The sequence below is a fragment of the Ammospiza caudacuta genome, chromosome 4, assembly GCF_027887145.1.
Source record: "Ammospiza caudacuta isolate bAmmCau1 chromosome 4, bAmmCau1.pri, whole genome shotgun sequence".
In the NCBI taxonomy this organism is placed as follows: Eukaryota; Metazoa; Chordata; class Aves; order Passeriformes; family Passerellidae; genus Ammospiza; species Ammospiza caudacuta.
In genome coordinates, this window is record NC_080596.1 from 27,094,885 (window position 1) to 27,110,085 (window position 15,201).

The 15,201-nt window shown below is 35.2% G+C and overlaps 1 protein-coding gene across 1 annotated transcript in view; it reads right to left on the minus strand.

Moving 5' to 3' along the window:
• The window catches only part of INPP4B (inositol polyphosphate-4-phosphatase type II B), a 169,076-nt gene that overhangs the window by 69,830 nt on the left and 84,045 nt on the right, over positions 1-15,201 (minus strand). The window contains exons 8-10 of the mRNA XM_058803042.1: positions 11,902-12,013; positions 10,207-10,279; positions 5,014-5,161 (exon numbers count right to left, since the gene is read on the minus strand). Coding sequence (XP_058659025.1) covers positions 5,014-5,161; positions 10,207-10,279; positions 11,902-12,013 — 333 coding nt within the window. The remainder of the gene's footprint in view (positions 1-5,013; positions 5,162-10,206; positions 10,280-11,901; positions 12,014-15,201) is intronic.

Consider the following 15,201-nt stretch of genomic DNA (forward strand, 5'->3'; position numbering starts at 1 on the left):
GCATTTCATTTATAAATGTTCTTGAAAATATCAACATGGAAACAAAGACACAACACGTGAACTTGCTGACAGTCTATGTTAACGATATTATTACTTTTTGCCATTTAATTACTCCTGAAGCTGAACCAATTAAACTTTCCTCCAACAATACAAACTGGTAATGCTGTAGCATAAGAACAATCTGTCATGAAGGGATATGAGAGGATAAACCAAACATTCTCAGTAACTGTTTTCTTTGCCAGTTTTTAGCAGTATAACATGAGGTTCCCTTTCAATTAAAATCTTAGGGCTTCCTTCTCAGAAAAGTGTGTAAAATTTGTCAGGGTATGCAATTTTGTTTATGTGCAGTGATAATGTTTCGGCCCTTAATATTTATGGTGCCTGATTTAATAGTTTTAGCAACAATGTTTGGACCTGGCTGGCTTCCAGAACTTTACTACTCCTTCTGTATAGGAATAGAGTATTCTATCCAAGAACTATATCCCTGCCTCCATCTAAGCTCATGCCTGGAGCTGCTGGTCTCAAACTGAAGTTTGAGAGTTAACTCCACTGACATCAACAGCAATGGGAATATTAATTTTAATAGGTCTTCAAGAAATATCAAATCCTGCCCCCATTACTGGTGACAAGGTTGGTATTTGTTTCTTCTCAGAAACATGAGCAAATCAATGAAGTAAAAATTCAGTCTTCAATATGTGATGTGTCTTCAAAAAAAGACACATCAACAATGCTTAAAGTGAGAGTACAGTGCTACAGCAATCTAGAGCATACACAGCATGGAAATTTTAAAGACTATGATTTCTGAATTTATTTGCATTTTAAAATACAGCAAAATCAAAACCATTAGAAAACAGGATTATATGGCAGACACTTCCATAGAAAATAGTCTCATAGCCTCACTTTATATCTTTATTTCTTTTTCTAATGAAATTATAGAAGACAGAGGATTTAAATTGGATTTATGTCTTGTGGCCTTTTTACAGTTTATCACTGCTGTTGTTGACTCAATACAATTCTGAGTTATGAATGAAAAAAGAGTTGTCTTTTCTATATCTAAACTCCATCAACAACACTCCACAGTACCAAGCTTTATTATTATCACATGAAAGGCCTTTTCTAAAAGCAAACAGAGTGGAAAAACCATAATATTTTTCATTTTTGAAAAAGTTTATAGTTCACACTAATACAATTGTTGAAATTTTTAATAATATTTTAATACTTTAATGTTAACTTATTTCATTGAATAACTCAAAAAACCCACTTCAACCAGTAACTGTGTCAAACAACAATTGTGCTATTAAAAAGCACATAAGCTGAAAATGCTGTATGAAAGCCAAGTAGCAATTTTTTATACATACAGCTTCAAAAATCTAATGATGTGTTTCCTAGTAAAGCAAACATGACAAATTCAAAACCTAGAAAATTAGGTGATTTTGGCCTCCACTAAGCAAAATGAGCTTCTGAAATCTACTTTTGCAAAACATCAGAAGCAAAGAGCTTAGCAGGATTCAAAACAAGTGGAGACATTTCTGCAGATTATATTTGCAAAACTTCTGTAATATTGTAACAGCACAAAAATTCTGAATATTTATCAAACAGGAGCTTTGGAGTAAATATAAGCCATAAGCTTTGGGATATGACTCAATCATTCATACATAAAGGAAGTTTAGAAGCTTCTAAGGAAAGGAGCACAGGAATTATTCTTCCTAACAAAGTTCACTTTAAAATGTATGGATAACCGCTTCATCTTTTTTTTTTTTTAAAGAACAGAATCAGATAAAATTACTCTCATTTTTCTCTGCTACAAGATATGCTTCTGTGATATATAGGCAATAAACTCCAGACAAACAATATAACATTCCCTCCAGAAATAAAATGCTCATAGCTTTTTCACTCTGTTGTTTCCAAACCAAGCAAATAATTATAGAAAAAGAAAAAGAAAAAGAAAAAGAAAAAGAAAAAGAAAAAGAAAAAGAAAAAGAAAAAGAAAAAGAAAAAGAAAAAGAAAAAGAAAAAGAAAAAGAAAAAGAAAAAGAAAAAGAAAAAGAAAAAAGAAAAAGAAAAAGAGAAAAGGAAAAGAAAAAAGAAAAAGAAAAAAGAAAAGGAAAAGAAAAAAGAAAAAGAAAAAAGAAAAAGAAAAGAAAAAGAAAAAGAAAAAGAAAAAGAAAAAGAAAAAGAAAAAGAAAAAGAAAAAGAAAAAGAAAAAGAAAAAGAAAAAGAAAAAGAAAAAGAAAAAGAAAAAGAAAAAGAAAAAGAAAAAGAAAAAGAAAAAGAAAAAGAAAAAGAAAAAGAAAAAGAAAAAGAAAAAGAAAAAGAAAAAGAAAAAGAAAAAGAAAAAGAAAAAGAAAAAGAAAAAGAAAAAGAAAATGTTTTTCTTTCTCTACTAATAATCTCATTTTAGACTCTCTTGAAAACAGTTGCAATTTTTGTCTCCTTACAGAATTTCCCAAAATTATTTCAAGTTTTGGTAAGCCTGACCTGACAGGCAACTAAAAACTTCAATGTGAGTTGTGCTTACCTTTGCATGCCCTGAACAGTTGTTTAGAAACAGAAAAAGATAAAACAAAGCAGAAAAAAGAGACAAAAGAAATCCCACCAGAACCACATGAGCAAACTACCCACCCCAAAAATGGCAACAAATACATTTAAAATTATTTTAAAGCCTCTTTTCCTATACATGTGAGGAAAGCCATGATAAGATTTTATATGGTTCCTAAGAGATGAAAACTTTAAGTTCCTTTTTAATTTCTATCCACTACACTTTTTATTATACAAAAGTGTAGACATTTATAAGCTAAATTTAACTTGTTTCTCCCTTCCTACTTTAAGACCATTTTGCTTCCATTCCTGCTTTAAATTCTTTCCCTTAAAGTTAAAATAAAGTCAAATACCCTTAGCGGTTACAAATCTCAAAGCATCATGTCAATAAATGAAAGGGTTTGGTTAACAATGAACACTGAAGTTTTATCAAGAGATAATCTATCTTAAGATGGTGAGAAAAGGGAATTTAAACTGCAATTTTTAATGAATACTGAATAACATTAACACTTACTGGCACGTTTTTATAGGTAATTGCTTCAGACCTGACTATTGAAGCCACAATAAAAAAAATGAAACAGGCTGAGTATGATAAGTGGCTTCTGAGACAAAAATATTTATCCTTTTATACTAACAGAGGGGAAAAGACACAGAGAAGAATACTTGAGCTCACACCCAATACAGTAGCATCCTCCTCACACGTTTTACTGGACTACAAGTGTAAGGACTCCACAAGAACACACATCTTCACAATTACTTTTCTTGAAAAAGAAAGCCCAAAGCTGAAGCTCCAACCCACACTCTTATACGATGATAGATGACACAGATGCTCCTGTTCCCACCATCTGCTTGTATTCTACATAGTGTTGCTCATTTTGGTTAGTCTTATCTCCTCCTTCAGACTGCATCAATCACTTTGTCTCTTTCTCTCACACCCACACTTTCAACTAGGCTTGAGCAGCTCAACCACACCGGCAGTCAGGAAAATCAGAGGCATTTATCTCAATCTTTGTGCAACTTCTGTTTCTTTTTCAAATCTTTATTTTGGTGAAGAGAAAACCCCACCATGGTGAATTCTTACTAGGAGTTTATCCAGGGAGGTGAATTCTATAATATGATACAACAACAAGGGCTATTACTTGTATTATGCCTTTGGAGAGAATAATGCAGAAGTAGTAAAAGTGGTTGAAGTAATCCCCTAACATTTAAAAGGCATTTACCCATGAGGCAAATGAAAACATGGGAAGTGCATGAACTGTGAAACTCGGTATAATCTATTTTTATTGCTTACTACAAAAACCTTGCACATAAGTATTCTCAAACAAGATGAGGCCATAAATGCCTAAACACAGTACTAAATGAATAAAATAAACTATTATAACAATTCATAGGAATTTTATAACCCATCATCACCATGCATAAGGATGTATCAGTCCACTGACTTTATTAAAATCAAGATTCCAGCCTCCCACATGCTGTTCTATTGGCATATAAACATCACAGGGAAGCAACAGATGGGGCAAATAAAAAAAGGAAAGGAAGCTTCATACTGCAGAACAAACAACCACAACAGGTTGTTTTGGGATGTGACACAACAGGAAGGAATTGCCTCAAAGTGCACAGGATGGCTTTGGGATGCAGCACTGGGTCCCAGCATTACTCTTACACATGAGACCAGCTGCCCATCTATGTGTTAAGTAACTTCCATGAGGAAGGAGGCCATATCTTCTACATCATCCATTATCACTGGAAGAAGGCGGCACTGTCTTCAGGGTAGCCCTGGATTACTTAAAATAAAGGTGTTTCCCCAAATTTTATCAGCACAGCTTACAAGGATTCAAGGACAGGCTCCATTTTAATCACTGCAATGGCAAATTGGACATTCAAAGGCTTTTGGGACACCTGTGTTCTCTATTCTCCTTTTTCTTCAGGCCATGTACATTGTTATGATTCTCAGATATCTCTCTGGGTTATGAGGCCAAACATTAGGGTTTCAAACAAACATTGCTTTGGAATCCTTTTCTTATGCCAACTAATTTAGATTAGCTAAAGGAATGTCAATTTTATCCTCATTGCTCCTTTATTCACTATAAACTTGTCATTTTTCATAGCATAATGTTAGTCTATGTTATTAACTCTACCCAGACACATAGCCAAACACAGCACAATGTTGCTCAGCCCCCTGTCATTTTCTGATCCTTTATAAACTTTATAATGTTCCAGAATATTTAAATTGTTAATCAAATGGTGGTGCTAACAGGTTTAAAGTCATGACTGCACTTTAGCACAGTTCATTGCTCAGAACTTATGAAGTCACTGGAGTCCTATTGAGCAATCAATTCTGTTCAGTTACAGCTGTAAATTCTTAGCAGCTGTAAAGTGCCCATTTCATACTACAAATAAATATATTTTAGCTCCTCGTCTGCATGATTCAAAGTCAGAAAAATATAATTTATATTGCTGCCTCTTCCTTACCTTCTCATGTCCTCCTTTATGTGCAGATTTATTAGTTCTTTAGGAACATGGAAGGAGAGGGTAGTCTCAGCCATCTGCTCCCGGATCCGCATCCACTTGTTGTCAGAAGTAGGGAATCTATACAACTTACAAACGGGGTTTCTCAACACTGCAAAGAGCAAAAATAATTTCATTGCTTTCATGTGCTTATATGACTCCAAACATTTATGACAATAACCTGCATAATTATTGTATTATTTCCCCCTAGCTTACAAAATTAATTTTAGAATCATTAAAATTCTAGTAAAACCATTTAATTTCTATTTCCTTTTTATACCAGCATGTGGAGGGCAAAGTATTACTAGTACATCAATAAATCACATTTTACCAGCAGAGTAGGTAACTTTTGAATTTAGGTCTTCAAAGTAGTGAGAATGTCAATCAGAGTCTCTTTTCTTACATTTCTGCTGAAGTTAGGAAAACCAAAGAGCACAAATGAACAATGAACTCAATACAGCCACCACCACAGCTTGCCAGCACCACTCACAATTTCAATAAATTGCACAGGACTCAGAGTTCAGCTGCATCTTCCCCTGGACATGCACACACAAATCATTAATGCAAATTGAAGGTGTGCTTCTGCATTAAAGGAAACTTGACCATATTAGAGTTACCTGGATCATTGATCGGGTCAAAACACTGCCACTACATAGAAATAAATACAACAGCCCTGTCATTATGTTACATACACAGCTTTCAGATCACTATTGCAATGTGACATAAGAAAATCACATTTCTTTGTATTTTGGAAGATTATGTTTAAAACCCATCACTTTTTTATTTTACAGTTTTCATGTGTTGGCTAGATTTCCATTCAGATCTTAAAAAGATGCCATACAATCTACTCTCTCCTTTCCATCTTTTTATTTTCTTTTTTTACCCTCCTCTTATTTTCCAGAAAGATCAAAAAGGGGAAAAGCTGAGGAAGAAAAAGTTCTGTTTCACTAGTTTGGTAAGTTTACTTGGAGACAAATTATTGCCATTTAACACACACATCCACAATATCTTGACTTGGAATGAGTGACAGCTACTAACAGTGACAGCCTACTAACAAACATTTCACTGACACCATTAATGTTTATGTAGTCTGTATTATAGAGAATTAAAAATAAAAGGTACCCAAACTGCCTTGTCTATCTAAGCAATCAGGATTTTTAACAAAAATCCTTTAGGAAAGGCCTAAAAGAAGACCAGAGATTTAAATATACTGATAATGAACCTACTGCTTGCAACTCCAAGAAAGGAGCAATGTTTAAGTGGTCACACTGCTCTATATTCCCATCACTCTACTGAGATGTCTTTCATCAGCAATCTTTGATGAAAAACTGTTGTTGGATTATGCCCTTTTCTGATCCAGAGATGGAGCAACTGAGTTATAAAAAACTTTTATTCTACTTTCAATCTCTTGTGAAGGGTGAGACAATACAGATGTTATAATTTATGCCTTTACAATCAGAAGCCAACTATTTCTTAATTACAGTACATTATAAGCACTTCTTGCCATTTTATTGTCATTTTATGAGCCTTTTTAGAGTAATTTTGCCTTTAGTTCTTAGTGATTTTACTTTCAAAAACTAAATTTTCACTCAGTATTGTGAAATAAGCGAAAGAGATGCTTAATTTCTCTGACATATTAAAAAGAGCAATTTTTCTTTACTATCAATACCCAAAATATCTCAATGTTCAAACCTCAGGAAACTAAGGGCTAATTCAGGTCTGGCCTTAAACAGAAAACTGCCAAACCAGATGATAATTTTGAGTTGGTATTGTTTTTTCTGTTGTGCCCCCCAATCAGTATATTACCTGGACATTTTAAATGATGATGCCCCTAACACAAAGATTCTTTATTTTACCTTTTTATATCTACTTCCTAAGGAGTTTATCAAGGGATTTTTTCCAAGAGCAGCCCTTAAATTCACACTCAGAATCTACTACAATGAAAAATGCACATTAATCTGTGAGAACCTAATGCAAATATGTACCTGAAAAATCTCTTTCCTCCCATCTCCCCACTGTTACCACCATCACAAAGAAAAACAAACCCCAGAAAAGCCATCACAACTGCAGCAAGGGACAAAGAACACTAAAAATATGGATTCAAAGTTGTGACTTTTATTGTGGCTAGAATTATTAAACTCCTCTCCAGGTACTAGCTTCATCTTCAGGTCTTTGATTCAGGTCTGAATTTTCAGATGGGGATAATCTCAAGTGTAAGTTTTTTAAATGGTCAAATCCATGGGTTTAAGAAGACAATTTCATTTACTAAGTCAAAAAAAGCCTGAGCATTTTTCCCAAATAATCCCAATATGCAGTATTGCTAAAGCTTAAGATTGCCAATAAAAGCTGCGTAAGTACTTGATGTTTTCTTTATAAACAGAACTACTGAAGGCATGCAACTCCATAAAAATCTCAGAAGTATCTTCCCCTCCAACTGCAACAATAATTAATTTCTAACTGTAACAAGTTGTCTAGAACCAAATTCTAGAGGGCATGTACAATAAGAAGGGCAAGACTAGAATTGGTTTTCATAAAAAGTAGTGATTAAAATGAGTGAAAGTTTCATAAAGATAATCCTTGCTGTACTTAGACCGTGATCATGAGAGACATTGAAGAAAACCCAAAATCCACATGAACTGCGTGGTTAAAAAAGAGAAAACTCTGTTTCAAAAGCTTTTCTCTACAGCATCAAGCCTGAAAGCCAATGCCATATATTTACCCAGGAATATTTTTGTACATTGCCATTTTTAATATGAAGACCTCTGTGCTTTTTATTCCATGCAATATCCTTCACATTGCTTCCCCTGAAAGTACAATCAAAAATAATAAAAGATTGAATACTCTGGTTTTATTTTCATTCCCTATTGAACATAGATCAAAGCATATCTCTGCCATATATTAATTTGCTAACAGTGTTTCTATTTATATCTTTCTTTGTAGCATAGGAATATGATGTGTATTACCTCAGGAATAATAATTACAGCTTTCTTAATTTTGCTTAATTTCAATTACTTTTATTATCTTTCTTTTTTAATTTAGAATGCAATTTGTTTACATGTAAACAACTGGCAAACTCTCCAGCATTATAAATAAATAACTGAATTTTGAGACGTAAATTCAGTCTCTGGAGGTATAGATGGAATAGTGATAAGGCTCTGAAACACACTGCTTATTCCCACTCAGTTAATAAGCATCTCATAACTCACTGGAGGGATGAGAGTTCCCTATCCTAGGATTTAAATTTCACAAGAATGCCAGCATGCTTCTATACCTACAAGTTTAAGGATTCACAGAGGCAGTTTTTTTTCAGTTTCATCATTTTGAAGGCCTGGTAAACAACAAGAAAATACCAGAAAGCTTTACAACAGCATACACATGTACTAAATATGAATGTATATGGAAAACATACTGTTCTGGGGGCAGTTCTGTATGAGCACAGCAGGAAAGTGGAGGTGATGCTGCATGAGAAGAGAAAGTCACAAATATAGGAAACAGACTGAAGACTAATTATTTATCTGAAAAAAACTTCCTGTGAGTGCAAACTCTTCCCAATATCCTGCATGCTGTCATTTCTTGCATACGCACGTCTTTCCCCTCAATTCTTTAAAAAAAGCCTGACAACCCAAAAAATGACAAAAAAAAAAAAAAGCTCTTCATGGTATGTTTGACTTTATAAACCCGAGTAGTGTTGGGTGGGCTTTGGTTTTATATTGTATATGACAATAACAAATGTGAAAACGCTGTCTAGATACACGGTAGAATCACATGGAAATATTCTTGACAAATTGATCGAGACTTCAATATTCCTAAAACTGACATCTACCTTGGAATTTCCAACAAAACATATTCACAACCTACAGCATTTTTCTAAACAAAAGAAGTCAACAAAAAACCCCAATCAAACCTATACAACGGAGGCAACAAACAGAAAACAATCTGTTGTGAATCAGCATCGTTCTCTGACAGAAATGTCATTTCTTCAAGTCTCACTAATCTGGATGACATACAGAATCACAATCAAAGAACTGCACTGGGCTAGATGAAATCCTTCACCTGGCCTCTGTATCTTGTGTCCAAGAAAAGCCATAAATACACACCTGGAGACACAGGATACCCTCTATGCCTCCAGCTATTTCCAGTTCAGGAATTTCTGGAGCCGGATGTAGCTCTGGCACATTCAGAAATTCTCAATTAACATCTTTCTCGCTTTGAATTGATGAAAATAAATGGTATTTCTCTAGAACATATTTTTTCTGATTCTGATCTAATCTCAACAACTCACAGAAAAAAAATGCAATATTCACACACATATGGAAGAACTTAATTTTTGGCAGTTTTTAAGGCTTCCTTCAGACTGCAAGGCTGATTCAGGAAGTCTGCCCTATCAGAGAAATCAGATGAAAAAGTTTCAGGAAAGATTTTAAAAAGTTGTAAAAGTCTGGTAACATTCCTCCTCAACGGTACGTAACAAACCCAGAATTCTTGACAGTGCTGTGGTTTTAGATGACCCATATAACTTATTTGTGACATTGTTATTGCCGAGTAATGGAGATTCATAAACTCGGGCTAATAAAAGTTTTATGGCACAGCACATCAGCATGTAATACTTCTCAGCATAATGAAAGAAAAACAGATCTAGTTTAACACCATGCACTCAAGCCCAAGCTGACCTAGAATTGAGAATGCCTTGCCAACAGCTCCCTTCATTCTAGGACAGACAGTTCCCAGATCAATCTGAAACTGCCACTTCACCAGTTATGAATGAGAGAGATTGATTGTCCTGGGTATTCACTTACAAATAATGCAGAATTATTTTACAGAATGCCGTGCAATGACACGACAGAAACTAATGATGTCAATTCCATGCCCATGGAAGTCACTGACAGTGATTTTCAGTCACTGAAAATCACTAAACAGTAAAGATGCAGGAGATGGAGATTTCAGCACTGCTTCAGAAAGCGCAATTGACACACATTTATTCAAACTTCTCAGTGAAATGATAATGCCAAACACATATAAAACACTAAAATATTGAACTTGAACATCTGTGCAGCATTTGAAGAGACATTGATGAGCTCTGCCACAAATCTGTGTGATTTCTTCAGGACCAGAGGTGGAGTTGCAAGAGCTGTCTCTTACAGATTTTGGAGTTCTTACCTGCATTTAAGGAAGGCAGGTTGTCCTTCCCACTTATGCCCTCAGTGGCTGTACACTCACGAACCAATGCACACTGCAAAAAAATACAACACAGATGTGACACATTCAGGGGGTCTGAGATAAATCCATGGCAGTTTATAAAAGGTAGGCTGAAAACCATGAGTGATAATAATATAAACTTCCAAAGTCTTACTTAGAATTTACATTTTTCTTTATATTTCTGTTCCAAGATACTGTAAGACAATCAGAATTATAGCCAAGAAAATGAAAAAATATGATCAGCTGTTCCATAACAAAACAGAAATGTTTCCTACCAGTATTATGGCAGAAATGTTGAGAGATAGTAATACTTTCGCTTAATACGTTTTATTATAAAAATAAGGCACTTTAGTTTAAAACCATTTTTGACAAGTTCCATACTTTTGAAGAGGTTTCTTTAGACAAAGCAGTTTTCACATGCACAGTGCAAGAAAACACTTCATTAATTTTTAAACAAGGGAAAAGCAGGAAGCACAAAAAAGAATTAAAATGTGCTCAGATTTTGTGATTCACCAGTTCAAAACTTATTTATTTTTTATTAATTCAATGACTCATCATTCTCACAATTGCATCCTCACTATCAACATATAATCCAAGACTGTGTTGCAACTGATTTGTACAAACCAAGGACTCCTTTAAAGACCATACATTAGTCATGAGTCTGGTCTCTCTTTACAAGTATAAGAAACCCCTAGAAAGCTGCTGTTAAAGCCTTCTGTGTCCCCCCAGGCCTAACAGAGCTCAATAACTACATCTCCAATGACTGCAAGGAGTCTCATTCCACATTCTGCAGTGGAAGAAAAGCCAAATAAAAAGAGAAGGCTGAAAAAAGCAGCTCATGTTGCCTATATTGTGCAAGTTTTACAGGTCAAAATCAGGAAGATTTTGTTGGTTTTTTGGAACTGGTACCACTCATCTAAGGCATTGAAGTTCTCTGAGATAAGCAGTGAAAAAAAAGTGTGAAATTTACCCTCAGAATTTGACACAAAAGCAGACTGATTTTGCTACGCAGAAAAGATACTGAAAATAATGTCCTCTGCTCAAAAAAATAGTTTTATATGTAACTTCCAAACAAAAAAACCCTGCATTCCCTGTAGCAATATTTCCTTTTATTCAGGAAGAACAGGATACACCACAGTGTTAAGCAGTAAACTGTTGTATTATGGCTGCAAAAATTGTGTGCTCCCATTTAATGCAGATGAACCTGCCCCTTTGCAAGGGAATTTACCTCTTCTTTGCTTTGCCTGTCTGTCATTCTTCCAGCTTTTCAGTATTGTGGGCACAGATTGCACATAAAAATCAACATAAACAGGACTTCAAGGGCAGAAACCAGAGCAGCTGTCCAAGGAAAAAAGAAGCTGTATTTATGGCATCTCTCTGGACAGTTTTTATCAGAAGTGATCAAATATATTCAGTTGAGATAAAAATAAGCTATTCTTTTCTTCAAGAAGGAAAGGGCCTAGGAAACTCAGGTGAGAATATTACTCTGTACATCTTCATGAGTTTGGTTTTTTTTGGATGAGGGAGATAAGTTTACACAGTACTTGCACCAGAAATTTTGTTTTAAGTTCTTAACCCAATTTGGTAATTAGTATTTTAGACATCTGGTACAACAGATCATTCTAATTAACTTTGTGCAATAAACTGAGTTTCTACCTTTTGATCCTGAGCATCTGCTGTGATGTGATCTGTTTGCCCCTCATCCAGCTCTCCCATCTTCATAAGATTGACTTCAATGGTACCAACTGTCTTTCCACCATCAGATGTCCTGGAAAAAAAACAAACCCATGACACTGGGTCACTTGCAGCATCAAATTCTTTCAATTAGAATAACATCAGTAAATATTTAGTGCCCTCTCCATTCTGTAAGTGCAGTCACCGCTATTGAGCTGGCTATTTACCATCACAAACCAAATGTTAACAACAATGAGGCAACTTCTTCAGGACAATCAAAGTTCTCATCACAAAACTGAGCACAGCTAAGTGCTATAAATGGTGCATGAATCCATGAACACTGCCAAGTTCTCATTCTAGACCTTATCCTCTTTGTGGACCATTGGATAAAGGGCTGTAACACCGCACCAATATTCCACTTAGGATCTGCAATCCCAATGCAGAGTACATGGCTTTGTTTCCTAACAATCTGCAAAGAAGTTAGTTAGTTAAGTTAGTTAGTTAAGTTAGTTAATACAGAGTGTATTAACAAAATCCCTGCAAAACCAAAACAGTGAAGCTAATCTGAATATCACGTTTCCCTTAGTAATCCCTCCATAGAGAAATTATTCAGAATCCATCCCATTTCTTGAACTATATGGGAATGGTAGTATAGTTACAGGTGAATTCCTTTATTATCATCCCCATAAATAGTTTACTTTCAATTAATCACAAACAAATAATTCAGATGTACATCACCAAGAGAAGAGCATTGCTGACTTCCTTTTGGAAGAAACAAGGGTTTAAACTCCTGAAAGATACCAAATGCTTTTTCAGCTTTCACTGGCAGCACAGCACCAAGTTTATCTCCCCGGCTTATTCTGAACAGCTAGGTTTTTGTTTTTTTTTTTGAAAGGAAGGAAAGAAGAGTAACTGATAGTTTCATAATAATGAGGAAAGGGTAACAAAAGGCACCAAGCAAAACTAGGCAAAAAGGAAATGGCAAGAATAAGTTCAGCACAACTACAAAAACACAGCGAGGAAGGAGAACCAAAACAAATACGTGTGGGGCAATACTGTGTCTCTTCTGAGCAGTGGAAATCAAGAGTGATGAATCAGAAAAAAAGAATACATAGAAAACTTCAATGTCATAAAATCATAAAACCACAGAATTATTGAATATGCTGAGTTGGAAGGAACCCATTAAACAAGTTCAGCTCATACAGTAAAATCTCAAAAAATAGTTACCCCCAAGATTTCAAATTAAATAATTATCTTCCTTGAAAACCACTAGGCTTTACTATACACTTAGTAGAATACACTCATCTTGCAACTACACAAATCTGGTCTTCTATAAAACCTTGCAAAATAAACATAATTCTTCATATTTTACATGTGTAAAACTTCATCTGCTCTAAGCCAAATTAATTACTGACAATAAAGAGACTATTAAAAATGAACCAGTTCCAGATAGTTTTGCAATTGAAGAGGCCTATATTAATTTAAGAAGTATCCAGAAGAAAAGTAGTAAGGGTTCAGTGTCCCAATTGTGCTTATGAGCAGAAATACATAATAATATTGAAAGGGCCTTCTGAATGAAGAACTTTCCCCTGAGTTGCTACAGCCTTGTGGCGTGACTTCTCCTTCTTGTGTCAAACCAGCACCCAAACTAGGCTCTGTCAACAAATGCACTACAGCATTCCCAGCAGAAAGGGAATACAGCAGATGTCAGCAAATCACATATCTTTAGAAGCCAAAGTGTGTGGTTATGAGACTGACAATTTTTCAGGAGCTTAAGGTGTTCTGATCAAAGTGCCAAGCAAATAAACTGATCCAAACCAACAAGGCCTGTTGCTCCAGTAAAATGGAAATGCTAACTACACTTTCTCATCCTTGTCTCTTGTTCTTTAGAATCCTAAATATTTCCCTTGGTGCTATTATTAAAAGCTTGGCCTCAGTATGACAATGAGCATTGCACTGTTTGCCTGCACGAGGAGCAATATGTATTTTGTATGGGTTTAAAAAGAGTGATTGATATAATTTCACTTTTATATATTTTTTATTATTATTTTCTTCTCAAAATCACTCCTGTTCTGGTCTAATACATAGTTAATATTACAATCTGTTACAGGTGTTACCTGTAAGAGAAGGTAATGCAACACAATAAAACTAAACAGTGGGACTTGTTGCATTGTAGTTGCACTTCTTTCTCCAGTTCTTATCTTCCCACACAGAAACATGAAGACACAATTTAACAAAAAAGGCAACAACAATAAAATCAACAAATCCCAAAACCAAAGTTTCTTTTGAATGCTACAGGCATACAAATCAACAAAGAGCTCTATAAATGCCCAGGGTAAAACTGTAAGACTGATTTTAAAACACCAGCAGTGCTTGAGAGTCTTCAGCTACTTGAAAACATGTATTTCACACTTTCCAGCAATACCATGAGATTAAAATTTCATTTGAAAGAAAATTTAAAAAGAGAAACAGAAGTGATGGAATGGGAAAAATAAAAAAAGCTTAATGATCATACCTTAGTAGGATAAAACCCTGTATAATTTTACTTTGCACTAACAGTATTGAGCACACACACACACATTATGTATACACCTCATGTCCTTTGCTTGTAGAGATGTAAAAAGTCTCACATAGACACACTGTTCAACACAGCACCAGATCAGGAATTAATTGGTTTTAGGATACTTCATAATGCATTAGAAAGAGATCAGCTTACTTGCTGTAGTTTAATAAAGCTGAGAAGGGCACTCTGCACTCACATGGTGCAGTGAAGACGATCCCTGCATCAAATTTCTTTCAGTCATGAGTGAGGAGACATATCCCCACAAAACAAAGGACTGCACCTCGACAGCCTGCTTAGGGTGAGTTGGGATGGGGAATCTGGCCAAGAGAATAAAATCAGCATTGACATAAGAAGCCCATACACGGGACAAAACCCACCTGGCTTATGGAGATGAAAAATTGCTGATATTTTTTGGCACCCTGGGACAAGGATCAGCACTCATCTGATACCTGTCAGCAGAGCACCTGCATTTGAAACAGATTTCTCTACTATCCCAGGTCCTTAAGGATCCCCAGGTCAGTATTAGTTCCCCCAAATGTGAGGGAAGGAGATAGCCAGTAACACCATGAGCAGCAGGAATTTGTGCCCACCTTACTACTTCTGGCCATAAAATGCTGACCAAGGCATCCAGGGAGCAAAAAGGTAACAAGCTAGAGATGGAAAAGTAAGTGAGCAAGATGGACTGAGAACAGCAGGCATTTGCCTCCAATCTTCTAAAA